The sequence below is a fragment of the Pieris rapae genome, chromosome 20 (assembly GCF_905147795.1).
Source record: "Pieris rapae chromosome 20, ilPieRapa1.1, whole genome shotgun sequence".
In the NCBI taxonomy this organism is placed as follows: domain Eukaryota; kingdom Metazoa; phylum Arthropoda; class Insecta; order Lepidoptera; family Pieridae; genus Pieris; species Pieris rapae.
Window position 1 is genome coordinate 2,006,282 of NC_059528.1, and position 16,122 is coordinate 2,022,403.

Here is a 16,122-nt window from a genome sequence, read left to right on the forward strand (position 1 = left end):
AAAAGTCGACGGCATCAGGCACAGGACGCTGCCTCTGCTGCTCATCACCTTCTTACCTAATAGATTGACAAACGATCATGAAACATTATTATTACTATACATGAATATACGCATACACAGGTACGAGGATTAGATTCAAACAAAATACTAAGCGCTGAGAGGACCCCGCTTATTACTTAGCACGAAGTTAGAAAAGTACTGCATGTTGACATACCGGAGATTTCCTAAGCTAACTCCCGAACTCAATAATTAATCCACAATCAGACCGTGACAGTCGATCGATCTCCTATCTGCATCAATAACCAAATCGTACGAAGACAATCCATTTTTGGCGACGAATGGAATGCAATCTCTTCGCTATTTACACTCATATTTGATAATCAATTTTAAGTCAAATAATGTAAATAAAACCGTACAAATAATATTACAATATACATGTCTATGTTCAAAACATATCAAATAGCTTTTGAATTATTTTGAAAACTGGTGTAAGTAATCTTAAGATAGGTTATTGGGTTTGGGCGTATGTCACGATTGTGTGTTTGGCTCAGTGCTCATATGGCTATTGTAACGTTTCAAACAGGTTTTCATAAACCCTCGTATTAACGATGTTTTCGCAGATGTTTTCTGCCGGCCACGCAATATGTAAATTGTATTTTGTGAGGCACTATAAATACATATTATGAAAACTAGTTTCCCTTTTACTTCTTCATTCATAACGTGATAACATTTTAGATAGCCACGTGATGTATTTTTCTCTCTAACTCTCATCGTACAAGTACTAAGCATAACGTTTGGATTAATTTAACTGGTGATTGAATTTCAAACACATAACATATAAAATACAGAAACGTGTATAAATGTGTTTGGAGTGGATTGCACAAATAGCGTTTATACTTTTCTTGAGATATAATAACTATCTAATCAATGACTCCATATCTTTATTAATCTTATAAAGATTGCTAGGTTTATATACACAGGAAGATTTAAATTAAAAAACCAATTTCGAATCTAGAATCAAATTTTTTTTGTACATCACGATTTCACATTGATTACGTCATATGTACAAAGCGGCTAATAAGGCTTTTAGTTCAATCCAATTGCACAGAAAATAGAATACTTGTGCACCAGCTGTATGTTCTTAGAAGCGGTAAGGAGCACAGACGGAACTGCAGTCGCACGGCCGACTGACAACCGCACCTGTCATGCGTTACGCAGGGTTGCCAACAAAAAAATATGGGGAATGCACGACATAAGAAATAATAATTTGCACCCTGCTGATTTCAAATCGTATTTTTAAGAGTAAGTTTAAGGTATATAACCTGCGTGTGACTCTGGGTTAAACAACTGTGGTTTCGAGTTGGTGGACACAAAAGGAAATATATTGTATTGTTGCAATGTAGCTGTTTGTGGCCTTTTGGTTACTAAACGTACGGACGATTTAGGCTTAGGCATACTTTATACAGTAAGTCAATGAATCAATCATAGAAAGGTTTTTGTTTGGTAGCCCTAACGTGATGTACGCACAGCGTATGTGCAACACGCTTTTGTGTGATGGATGATGATTGAGATTCTTGTTGTGATAAGATAATTATTGCGTGCACTGTTTGTGCTTGTTTGCTTGTGGTCTTAGCGGATAAATTCCGTAATATGTTTGAAATTGAGGGCATAGTTATCTTACACTTATATATTAATGTTAACACAATTTTGTCTTAATATATTCCATTCTGAGTCTCCACAGTGAGGCCATGAAATTCACTACCTGTCCCTTTCCGGTAAGCCTTCCTTCTCTATCTTCTATTAAATCTCTCTACGGTACCTGTCCAAATCCACCCGCTGGCAGCCTTATTATTTAATTGTACTTGCAATGAAAGGAGCATGTTAGGCTTAAGTCTCAGAATCAGGGTAAAGAGTAAAGAGTACAACGACAAAGAACAAAAATAATAGACGCGGCAAAAATGGTGTGCCGCCTGAAATGGCGTTGGGCAGGGCACACAGCAAGAACAAGTGACAACAGATGGAGCGAGAGAGTGCTGCACTGGTACCCGCGCGGCACGAGCCGGCCGCAGGGGCGCCCACGCCGACGCTGGGCAGATGACATCATCGCAGTCGCCGGGGTTACCTGGCCGCGCCTGGCCCGCGACAGACGCGAGTGGAACCGGAAGGAGGAGGCCTATGTCCAACGGTGGACAAACCAAAACTTAAGTGAATGACGTTTTATTGTCTCCTAATTTTAAAGTTTTTTGGAAATAAAGGCTATTATTATTATTATTATTACTTGCAATGAAGTGTTAAATGATATAAAACTTTTTATAAAAAATGTTTTGAAAGCTCTTGAAACTAGATTAAGTTTGATTGACGTTCCGACGGCCTAAATGCAGCTTGCCGTATAGGTGTTACAATCTATGTATTTTTTATTTAAACAGGTCTAACTCTAGATTGGATTGATTTCGTAATTCAACTTTGAATTGCAACAACCCGTGTTCTTTATACCAGTCTTGCCAAATAAGTTACTAAAATATATTATAGTAAAAAATTAATTCATCAACATTTTTTCTTAAAAAAAAAAAAGAATTATAATTAATAAATAATAAGCATAGCATTTTTTTAGCAACTGCACACAATACCATGTTCAAATCGAGCTAAATATCAATCTTTATATTAAAATAACGCCACGTAACAGTTACGTAAACTATGTCAGATCGTACGTATTCTAATGACCTTATGGTATTGTCGTATAAAAATAGAATAATGAGCAAATTATTTCAAAACAAGTGCAGCTTCTCATGCCTGCCTATTAAATTAACGTTAGACGTTTGTAATAGTTTGACGTTTTTAAAATCTATATAATGTATACCTACAGGTGCCACTACCTTTATGACGTCATTACATATTATGTAGGTGTATGGTATATGCAATTCGACAAACATTTATATACAGGCGAATTTAAGTAATCCATTAATAGAAAATCATATGAAAGGAATTACTCTACTGTTTTGCAACAAAACCAGTCGTCTAATCGTGGGAAATAAAAATACAATTTAATTTTTTTCATTCGGTCTCAAAGAAAAAATACTTTCAAGAAAATTTCTTTTACTACATAATTGTTTTTTTTAATGTTCCATTCTCGAGTATATAACAATAAATTAGTTTGCGTCGGCGTTCCTAGTTTAACCCAAAGCGATTTTAGATATCTCGGTTGTCTGGATGTAAGTCGAGTTCCACATATTCATGTGTAGTTTGCGTGGGACGTCTAAACCCTTCATGGTCGAAATAGATAAGAGACGGCAAACAATTTAAATTTCGTTTTGTATTAAGTGTTCATTTGTTTTAGCTAAAAAACAAACAGATGCGACGCGACACATTAATTACACTAGATTGTGAACAAGAACTGTAAAAGGCTTGAAGTTCCAGAACAATGACAATGGAGAATGTGGTAATTGTATTTTCCTATTCGTAATGTGTTTTACTTGATAATTTATACATAAATAAAAATATAGAATTTAGAAGCGATTGATTCGTCGAATATCCAGTAAGCATGCACTATGTTGATGTTTTTCGACTGATTATATGACAGACGCTTGCGTAACTGGGTAAGAGACACATAAATTAATTAGTGCATCATTCAAACAAAGTAATTTATTTTCTTCTAAAACTTCAAAGCAAGTACTACAAGTAAATTGACCGTTTAATTTTATAGTGTATGAAGTTCCGTAGTAACAATAGGAGCAAAGGGCACATAGATTTTTGCATTTATTTTACTGATGAGGACCACAACAGTTTCTAAAAGACTGGCTACGCGGCCAGCGTTCTTCGATGTGTTTTAACATGTTGTATACCTGTCACTAACAGAACAGACTAGTTGAAGCTCTTGCTGAAGATCATACATTTTTCATTCAAAGGAAATCTATATCACTAGAAATCGAACGTTTAATAATAATCGAGCTATATTTGTAAATATCCCCCGAATCGTGCTATGGTAACCAACTATCAGACATGCGGACTATGAAATATGTTTACGTGATCTCCGTACAAACTGCATAGGAAAGTTGATATATGTAAATGTTTAAATAACATAAAGATAGTGAAAACAAACATTAGTTCAGAATTTTACTATCTAGAAATCTACACTGTACTTATATGGCATGTTTCTAGAAGGGTTTAATTTATGTACAACATATTTATCAACTTGACTCAAGAAATATATAAATTAAGCATAACGTTACTGTAGATTTATTTATTGATCTTATTTGCACATTTTCTTATGTCTAAAAGACAAAAAAGACTGAGGAATTAATGAAGTAAGGCTTTATTTATGTTATTAATAAATAACCTTTGAAGTACCAATACTTACAAAAATCCTTGACGAAATGAATTTTTTTTTCGTTTTCTGTAATATTTGGGTCGTTGGACGAAAGAGGCTAATCATTCTACAGCGACGATAATGGACATACAACATCATCTTTCAACACAAAAGTTGAAGAAAATTTGAACTGTCAAAAGTCAATCAAATCACGATGTGAATCAGGAAGAAAACCTACTGACTGCAGAACTATTAAATCTAGTCAGTTAAACTTGACTTGGTGATTATGGTGATACATGTAGACGAGGTTAACTTTTACCACTGTTAATGCGGTGTCGACATTTTTTGCATAGACACGAGATTTTATAGAACACCGAACGCATGCTTTCTGTCTAGGAATGCAAAGAGAATGCTAGTTGCATTTGACACTATTGTAAATAAATATGTACTTTCAAAATCAAATGATTTTTAGTTTCAACCATTATTACAAGCTCATCTATAAAGATTGTCGATCGATTAAAAATACCTATATATCCTAAAGTTCTTTTTCGTCTCTGTCAAGTTGTGAGACTGGAGAGTACTTGGTTCAAAGACGGGAATTAGAAGATTTATTAATTAATAGGTTAAGCTCTTATTTTTTTTTATATTTTCGAGTATAATTTACGATATATATATATACACATTACACACTTTCACCTATGCTCCATACTGCTACCAAAGTAACGTTAGGATGTAACCTGTATAAGATGTTATACACGTTCACAAATACCGTCTAACTAATATTAGAGAAACCTCTGAAGTATCAGGGATTAAATGGTAATAATATAAAAGAAATACAGCCCGCAAATACGATGGTATTGAATAATTTTATGCAAAATACCGTCTTTATTGAATATTGGTTAGAGATATCTAAACAGCTATTTGCTCCAATTGTATAAACTTTAGTAAATGTAAAAAATCTTACCATAGCTTGCTCGATCTTATTGTCGATTGCCACGGCGCTAGTGCCAGATGCGCTGAAACAAAAAAAAACTATTATTATAATGCTAGAACACACGGTGTAATCGTTAATCCAAAGCATAGTATTATTAAACAAATTATTGTTTCATAGCAATAAAATCGCAAGATAGTCATTACAATATTCATATCTTTCCATGGCTTTAAACCAGAGGGATATTCTTTTGTTTTAGTGAATTCCAAAGAACTATGTAATCGATTATAGTTCCGTCAATTTAAATTGTAATGAAATAACTCTAACAAACAAGAATTTAATTCATTGTTTATCGTAAAGTTAAGAATGCGTGCATATCGCTTATCGGTCACTTTCACATTGGCACGCCTCAAAACAAAGGAGAACCGTGGTGAATTTTCTAAAACTTATCGTTCCATTTGATAGAACTATTGTTATGGACGTAATGGAAACAACAAATTATGATAAATAAAAGCTTACGTCTGAGTTGTATCATCTTTCTACCTCGTTTTAAGACAATAATAATAACTGCATTATTTAACCACATTAATATACCTCATCAGATTGTTTGTATTACTTACTAACGGTAGATTTAATTTAATTCATACATCATTAATCTACAAATCACGAGTAGGTATCGCTAATTTGCAAGTCTGCAATTAACGGCCTACAAGAATTTAAACCAAAGGAAATATTTAAATTGAAATATTGATTATATTATTGTAGTAAATTGTAGAAATCAGTTATAAATATCTCCTTGTTAACTGGTGAAGCATCCGCGATAAATATATAGAAGATGACAAGGACATCCGTTTCATAGAAAACATAGTTAATGTACAAATGTGAGAAAATTGGCAAGTCTGGATGCTTATACCAACATAGATTGTACTGGGGTAAATATTTAAATGGCCTAAAATGTTATTAGAAGATATTTGGACAACATATTGGAACAATTGGCTTGTCATGTGTCGGCAGTAAAACATTTAAGTTACCTATATGTATAAGCTGTGTTATTTGTAGTAGCAACCTGTTCACCTACAATCAACTACAAGGTCTTAACTTATCGACAGATCTATAAGTGTAACCTCAATCGTTATACATTTATGCACTTAATATTATTTTGCAACTGTTTTAGAAAATATTTTAACATTGCCAACATTGCCTCTCAGGAGCGAGAGATTGTCTCTCATCCACACATTTTATTTTTCTTCATTCGAATATGGAATTTCAGGTAACAAAACCAAAACAGCTATAAAATCAAAACACAGCTATTTTACAATTTTGTATTTAATTTATGACCTTATACTATTGAATTCAGCAATGTAGCACAATATGAGTACGTTCTTGACTTTCTCCAGTCAGATCCGTGCCGGCAAGCCGTCATCGAGGTGAGCAGCGACGTCGAAGTTGACGTGCATTCAAGCGTTGAGAAACGTATCAATTTCGACCAGTTCATTACTGTCTAGAGACGTATTGGATGACCACCGTGAATTTCACGACCACCAACTGACGTTTGTACATATGACGGAAATAGGTGAGCTGAAAAACCATTGCAAAATTAACGCCTTTTTTAGAAAGCATATTCCTGTTAAGTAAACGCTGCTTTCTCTGAAGGAACCTCAACAAAACAAGTTTCGATTCTTTCTTGATTACGCAAGGACGGCGTTGACAAATTTGCACATAGGATAGTGCAAATGTAAGTTGGCACGTGGTCGGTAGAAAGTCTCTACCCACATGTCATACATAATTAAAAAGAGTATCAATTTCTAGTTTAGTTTAATTAATTATTAATTAAAGAGAATTATGCAACACGATTCATTATCTGAATGAAATTAAAGTAAAACGTGACTTCAGTTAATTTGCGAGCAACAAAGGTGCTGCCAAATTATCTCCTAGCGTATGGTTCATCAGTGTCAGTTAACGGAATGTACACCTGAAAACTCATTTCAAAACATGTTTGAAAATAGCACTTATATTTTCGTAAAATGTGCTCAGTTGCTCGACGTAAGTTTAAACGTTTCATCATAGTAAAGCATACACCGGAGATCCATAGGAGATTGGAAAGGATTTGCATAAACTAGTGTTTATCTTCAATGAAATCTTCAAAAAAAATTTAATTGATATTTTCGAGATAAGAATATAGGTTAAATTATATAGGTATGTTTTAGTTTAACGTGTGCTATTTGTAAATTGAAATATTATTTAACGCAATACTAAATTACAATGGCTGTATAATTAGAAATACGTTTCATTATAAATTAATTTCCGTGAGTCATGTATACACAAAAGTAACTTTGGTATAATTAAGTCAGGAAAGCAAAGATCAGGAATAACAATACGTAAAATACTCATGAAAATTCAATATCCGAAGTGACTCACACAATTTCATTGCTAACATTTCAAGATAATGCGCAAAACACATCGTCAATTGTATTTAACTTTGTTTTTAAAATTTTATCGACTTTATAAAATTATTGATTATTTAACCTTAAGCCGAGTCCATTGGCATTTCGGCGATATTATTTTAGAACGCGAAACAAGTATTTGTATCAAACAAGTGAGTTTTTATGTTTGGTGTTAGTAAATGTTGGAGTTAGTAAATGTTTGGTGTATAAATAAGAGATCACACTGCCCACATGGCAACAGATTGATATAATCGCGGCATCGTGGTGCATTGCAGTAGTACATTGTTACCGTCAGTTGCGCGGTGTAGAGCCAAGGTCGATGAAGGGAAATCGTCGGGTGTAGCCGATGTCGACACGGCCCAAGTTCCTCACGACCGTTACATCTCGCTGCATCGTTTCACAACACTCACTCGTATCGATCATTACTTAATTAAGTGAGGAAACAGACTGGCAATGATTATTAGGAATTCGTCTCGACTTCCACCAGACATTGAAGTAGATAAACGCTGTCCTGCGATAAGAAATTGCAACGAAAGACATTCCAAAAAAACAAAGGACCGATTACGAAATGGCGTTTCTACAACAAAGGGCACGAGGGAGCAGTCAGCAGTTAAAATCTGTCACGCAATTTAGTCGTCTATTGTTTAAAAATATTTGTTCTAAATTATGAATGACATCATTACGAGAAATTAAAACGTGTTTTTTGTAATAACACGGCTTTAATAAATCACTGAGCGACACATTATAATGTCATCAAGAAGGCAATATGGGTGTAACATATTGAATTACATATATATTTAGCCTTAACTTAGCTGCACCTAATCGATATAAGAGCAGACTAGACTTTAAAATTCAATAGGCGGTGCTGACGTCAGCCAATCAGTGTTGCCCTGCAGCCGGACACTATAGTAGAACCTTCACCGACTTACCTCTTCAATATTAGATGACCTTAAAGCTAACTTGAGAGACATAAGATGGCCACAAAAAGCCGCAGTGCGCCACGTCGCAAAGCTTGCTTAGAGAAAAATTACTCACACAGGGTAGAAGTAGTCGATGTACTTAACGACGACTTCTCGTAGCAGATCCTGTTTGTTCATGATCGACGAGTAGCTCGTATTTATAAGTTTAGCCTGCATGGTTTCGTCTTCTAGAATCCGTAGCTTGTGGGACGAGCGTGTCCCACCTTGGGGCTGTAGCGGAGCCGTTTTTGCAAATTGTCTTGTGCGTGTTGAGGTAGAGCTGTTTTTGTAACGGTTACATCGACACGCGAGCGACCGGACCAACGCGTTGCAGCGAACTGGGAGCGGGGCCTGCTTCGGGGGCGGGGGAGGGGGCCGGCCGGAGCAAGTGGCGCGCGCACGGCTTTACCTACTACGGGGCTTCAACGCGATGTGGCGCCTCCAAACATTCAGTCAATGTTTCTTACCGTGGTCCGAGACACGAAGCTATCTTTACGTTTTGAAAACAAAATCCAGCAAACCATTTACAATAAATTGTATGGCTTTGTATAGTTCAAGGTTAGCAACTTTTTTCCTTTTTTATTAAATCACATAAAACATAGAGGTGCTCGAACCGGTATTTTGGAATGGAAGAGAACGCTTTTAGAATATTTAACAAGAGCATCCTCATATGGTTTTGTTTGGTTAAATAATTCAAGGCTCAGTTAAAATTGATTAAGTGAAATACAGTCAAAACCGTTTACGACGATATCGCTTAGAACAACATACCGGTTATATTGACTAAAACCAAAGGTCCCAGCTTAATTCTATTGTATTAGGTATTTCGACTATCTGTTTCTACGACCAAATATGACTAGTCCCTTAGATGTCGTTATAATAGATTTTGACTGTATTATTAAAGGTGCAATAATACAATTAAATTTAGAAAGAAGTTACTAAAAGCGTAAACAAAGTATTAAATAACGGAAAAAGCGGGAAGCATAAAAGTTGTCATAAAAGCCATATTACTTCCGCATAGTTTTATAGAAGTAACACTTAGATAAAGTGTTAAAGATCAGTGATTACAGTCTTTTTCTTTGACTAGTTGGCACTTTTATAGGTATGATATATCGACTTGGTAGACAATTATAGAAAAATACATATTTCAATATGATAAAAGACTTTATTTACTAAGATCGTTTATTAATTTTGAAAGCCTAAATCAAAATCTCTAATCTCCTTTCTCTTTTCTTCTCGAACACCACAAAGTGCTTCTAATTTTAAAACTTCTACTTTTTAAAAAGCTTTAAATCATCGTCACTCCTTCCGGGTGACGTTTGGCAATAGACCAGCATATTAAACTTTACGAATTTAGTTTCAGTTTCGATTACCTCTTAACTGAGACATGTAGTAACAAAATATCTACATCAAGTTAACTAATGTATTTTTGCATCTGACGCAGTTAAGATAATAAATAATTTGCGTTTACTTCCGCGGCCATTACATGGCTCTGGCAGCCACCTGAGCCATAATTCATCAATGATACATGATATTGCCTTTGTTAATGAACTAGACTAATGAATGGATCAAACAAACTATTTGCATTATATTCCAAATTTACCTTTTCAAACGAGAACTGCGTAATGCATATAAGGAACAATACCTGTTGTATGGCAATCAAGGTTTGCAATATTTCAAAAACATTAAAAGATCTTCGTACTAGAGTTTAAAAATCGACTTATGTATATTAAAATATTTATATATGAATTAATATTTGGGTGCAAAATTATAATTAATATAAATTTGATAACGTAATAATACATTTTAATATATCAATATATGACTCATTCATTCGCTTGCAAATATATTATTATTTTGCAAGATTAATTAATTAGAATTATTTAATTTGTTTATCTCCTTGTTTCTTTTTTTATAATTAATCATTATTGACGTCTCTGGAATAGCCGCCGGTTTCCCTCCTTTTTGGTAAGTTAGCGATACATTTTACGAAGCAAAGAAATGTTAAATAAGTAAACTTTTCACGGATATTATTCGTGTTACCATAACGATACGCTTTGATCTGTATTGGATAAACAAAAAATCATAAAAATTCAATATGAACTCTGAGAAAGGTTTTAAAGCAGGGAAAAATTCTAAATATCTAAACAAATTAATATTCCATAGGTAATTTAGTAAGTCTGAAAGCGAACAGTTTCTATAGCAAAATGTTCCATATGTTCCTTCTAAACAGGTTGGCTTATTAAGACAAATATATTAAGGCCAAACGAAGGTGGCGGGGGCCTTTAGTTTCACATAAATTGGCTTAAAATAAGATTCAGACATGAACGTATTTTGACATGCTAGAGTTTTTTTGAAGTGAAACTTCTTTAGGCGCATGAGGGTAATTTTTTAACGGATGTGCAGCGTATTTGCCGAAGAAAAGGTGAGAAAGGGAGATCATTCAGAACATGGGAAAACGAGAAGAGATCACATCTAATGTTAAATGTTATTTACCCACGAGTGCGTTGCCGCCATATTAAGAATTGGTAAGATTCGCCTCTCATCATATTAAGTTGCCCAAGTCTTAAAAAAGTAATAAAATATATATCCAAAATACTCTTTCAAGGTTACAACGATCCTCACAGAATAACAGAACACACAAGGAACTGTTTCAAATATATCGAGTCGACAAAGCTGAATCTACAACAATTGCCCGTAAAATAGTAATTGCAAATTGTAAGCAACACCCATGAATATGTATTGCTTTATCAAGTACATGAGATGTTAACGTAATACGCGTTTTGTATTCATTACGATGTTATGCGATACTTATGCATCGATTGGTTGTATATAACAATGTTCAAGGTCGGACGGTACCTTCATAAAAATCATCTTAAATGTTCTAAATGGGTACGCCTTGTTGGGCCACGTCAGAATGCTTACATTCGACTCAAAACAAGGACAACAAAAGATGAATGTAAATTACATATCTTAACGTAAGTTTGGAAATGAGGTTATAAGCTAATTTGCCACTTAGGATATTAGCCATATAAATCTTATGAAAACTCAGTTACATACATTTTAGAATAATACGTGAGTATTAACCGTTACAAAATTCATACTATTATGAAGTGTTGGCACAAACCCGCTCAAAAAAATGACATTCTTCTTAGATAAAAACTGCACAACGAAACACTTAACAATCACATTAGTCTAAGACCGTTATCAACAACAAAGATTTCCATACAAACCCTAGCCAAAAGAACAATGGGTAAAAAATATTGGTGTATTCTTCGCATAAACTTTACGAACTGAAATATACAGATTTAGCTTAACTTCTCTTTATCAGTTATATTCTATGATGGAGATTAAACTACACAAAAGCAAACGAAAGAAACAATTATTGCTGGAAAGGTAATATTATAACGATGATCTCATCCGTGACCTCAATGCAAAATCATATATTATTGGCAGATTATTCCATACAGTAGACATAAGATGATTATTATAATGACTGTTATTAATCATTTTTATACGAACAAGGAATGTAAATTTTAGAATTATTAATATTTTATCTGCGAATAATTTTTGCATTAACATTTGACTATACTATTTTTTAAACTCTAGCTAGCTAAGATTTATGTATTCAACAGACATTACAAATGAGTAATAATTTATTTTTCGTTCTAGTTGGCAATTTAAAAATGTAAAACAAAAATTTCTTAATTAATTGTATTTTAAAATGAATATTGCATGTTTTATTATTCAACTATGTTACTACTACATAAATAAACAAATTGTATTTAATAGAAGAGTCATAGTACACTACAATTGTGCACGTAGTATAAAATACAGCGATACCCGACAATGCCAACGCCTACAATTTATCGATATGATTTTTTATTTTCCAAAAACTGAGATAGAAAAAGCTGAGAGAGAAAGAAAATATAAATAGTAAAAAAAACGTGTCTCAAAAGCTATAAAAGTGTTAAATGTTAACAGTTTCTTACCAGTATAGGAAAAAACCGCAAAAAAACATTAAAAATATTTAAGTTTCCGTAAGTAAAAACCCCACTGTCATTAGCTTATTTTCTTTGATTACATAATGTTCCACGCCAAGGTTTGCGGTTTTGGTGTAAGCTTACAACTGAATCATCTTGATGTTGATAATAGCTTCCTTGTTGCCTTAATTTTATTATAAAACTTAAATGTACACTTATGAACGTCAAAAAAAAAAAGAAATTTACATTAAATGTTTCTAATTTTACATTTACTGCCAGTTCTCATTCAAGGGCGTAGAACGGAAAATAAGAACTGGAACTCTCCGCCACTCATTTTAATCGCCATGTTTTTTCTTTTACACAACAAGGACCTGCAACCATTACACCATGTTCCATATGACATCTTGAGTAATAAAGAATAATACAATAAATTAAAAACAAAGATTTGTCCTCTATCAGCAGGAGGCATGGTGAAATAGGAGCACGCGCTACTTTATCCACTAAACAGATTTAAAAAAAGATTAAAGTATTTACAATTTAGCTTTATTATAATATCTTAACGACTTACGAGTTGTATATGTTAATGTAAACAACTGTAGCAATAAATCGTGTTTTGCATATACAAACAGGGCCTTAAGGAGTGAAACTAATATTATAATTGTCTGTTCTAAACAATCATTGTTTTAAGCAAGCGATTAGAGCCAGTACACAAGGCAGATCCATGCTTGCCTACTATGCTAAAAACTCAAAACACTTAAATTACAATATAGGCAGTAATTCTAAATAACATTATATATAGAAACTCGTACGTACAAAAACATAATTACTATGACACGTTCGTACCAGCTGTTAATGTTCGAAGTGACACAGATTTCGAGCACAATTTATTGAGACTTAAGCTTTGAGAGAATTAGTTGAATACAAATAAGCTCTTACATCTTCACTTTGCAGTAACATGTACGTGTGTATATTTTAGGTAAATTCATAGAGCCTAAACACATCACCACCAAAATCGCAATTTATTTAGATGCCACAATAGAATATACCCAGAAACCAATTTCAACCTTTTAGAAGGTATTACCTACCCAGACTCAGAATTGCCCAGATTCTGGTGTGTGTCCTACCCCTGCCACATTCAGAGACGGTGGATAGGCAAATGCTCTTGAAGATCAGATATAAAAATGGGCTTAGCAAACTTCACTTTTCAACATCAGATTAAAAAAAGGGGGTTAGCAAAATTTGCTTTTCAACATCACCAAACGTTACATGAACATTATTCTCTCTTCATTACGCCAATCAACGCCCTGCTTCAGCTGATCAAACGAGATCGGCAAAATGTTAATATTTACTAAACATAAAAATTATTTAGTTAAACATAAGTATCATGTAAGCACATGTTATATGCATATTATGACGCATTACACTAACGTTTGACCTTATACGGTAGAAGACGTAATCTGTAAACAATTGATTCACTTTGACTTGCACAAAACAAGGTATTTTTTGCCATACGCATAATTTGAAAATAATGACTGTAATTATTATAAACACATTACAGAGTAGGTACCTATTAATGCACCTTCTAGAAGGAGAAGGTTAAAAACGTAATAAATAGAACGTAAACAAGATGCGTTCTGTAAAAAATATCATCGTTTTACGATAATATTTACAAAATAGGATGTTTTCATAAGTCTCGTTATAGACAACAATTTTATAACTAAATTAATTCAAAAGTAATCAAATCATCAATTAGCCTAACTACGTCCATGAGATAATACATATTATAGAAATCAATGAAGTAAACCAAGGGTCTAATACTAATATACAATACAACACTAAACCCGATTTGATAATTAAAAGACTATCGTTATATATATCCCTCACCACTAATGACAAGATCAATTTGGCACCACTCAAGCCATACCTTATTTGTCATATATTCAATTACATGATGGAGAAATGAAGCAGAAATATTTTACACAGTCAAACTATTTCTGCTGTCAAAGATCTGGTACTCCAACCGAATAGTTAGAAAAACCATGAAGGTCCAAGAGGAGATCAAGATGTACAGACTCGCACATATATTATAGTTTGGTAAAACAAAACGTAAAGTGAGTGAACTCGTCTGCATCCTTATTGCTTCAATAGGACTAAGTTGGATAAATGGATGTTTCCGCTGCATAGCTGGTAAGTGGTAACGGCGGTAATGCTAACAGTAGACACTGATTATAAATGTGATTAAAGCAAAAATAATACAAAATACATGAAAGAAAATATAAAAAATCCATGACATATTGATATGAAAAACGAAAGTCGTTCAAATCCATACAAAATTGATTTAGAATTTGTAATTTGATACAATAATTACGCCATGAAAGGCAATAATTTTATTTCAGACGTATTGTTCAGTATTGTTAATTGCATTAAGTAAAAGCGATACGTAGATACTGTCAAGAGTAAATGACAAGTCAATAATTCCAAGGCTTCTATTGATCACTATTCACGGTGACAGCAACAGAAACCTCGTGAATGTAAAATTTCAGTCAGCAAAACCAGCTAGAATATAAATATACCAGATGCAAAATTAAACAAAACTAGAAATGTTCGTTGAAAGTCAAGGAATACAAGCAACGATTTCAAACATCAAAGAAGATAAGACGAAAAACGATAGCACTGACAAGGTATCTCCTAAGTTACCAAAAACCTTTTAAGGTAGATAAAATAATTGTTTATTACAATATCTTTGATTTAATGAAATCAATGTGCACAAATAAAAATGAATCAAACACTTACGAGCACCACGTATTACGACGACCAGAATTCTGTCGAGGCTGTATAGGTGTTTTCGGAGTTGGCTCAGCTAAGTTTAATTTGAAGCCGGCAATAGATTTGCGTCTTTTGGCGGCAAGGGCACGTGATGCCAAATCCGAACCTTGAACGTGCTCGGCTGGTGCGGCATGTGAACACACCTTCATGTGCGCCTGCGCTGTAGCCACCTGTAGAAGTTTGCTGGACAGACTTCGTCGCCCAAGGGCTTCGCAAGTCGCGCACCGTCCGTCGTCCATGAGGGTCCTCGTGCGTTCGACCCGACCACGTTATATGCACTGAGCGTCTATTGTTTCTAGTGTGGTAGTTTAACTGATGTCATACAACGAGCGACACGCGCACCGCCGCTTATAAAAATCTTACACTACTTGTCTGGGCGAGAAATCGATATTTGGCCGAAATAAGCTTAATGCGATAATGGAGAGGCGATAAGGTTTAGGTACACGTGAATAAGCGATTCCGAATACCGAGGCATACACGGCTTCGCGGCGACCTCGAAGAGCCGGCGCGCTCTAGCTTCGCGGCGCAAGCGACTGCGGTCAATTGGAGTAGCACACCCCCTTTGTAATATGAACATTCATAAAGATATCAATGATTGTGATGAATAATACGCGTACATGCATCGAATGACTGTTATTACGTTATAAAATTACGCGGTATTAGATGACATACGTACATT

General features: G+C 34.2%; 1 protein-coding gene across 4 annotated transcripts in view; it reads right to left on the bottom strand.

Moving 5' to 3' along the window:
- Window positions 1-16,122, bottom strand: part of LOC110993127 (protein bunched, class 1/class 3/D/E isoforms) — a 133,971-nt gene that overhangs the window by 7,732 nt on the left and 110,117 nt on the right. For all 4 annotated transcript variants that reach the window (XM_022259256.2, XM_022259255.2, XM_045632495.1 and 1 more), the window contains one exon: window positions 5,268-5,319. In XM_022259256.2, coding sequence (XP_022114948.2) covers window positions 5,268-5,319 — 52 coding nt within the window. The remainder of the gene's footprint in view (window positions 1-5,267; window positions 5,320-16,122) is intronic.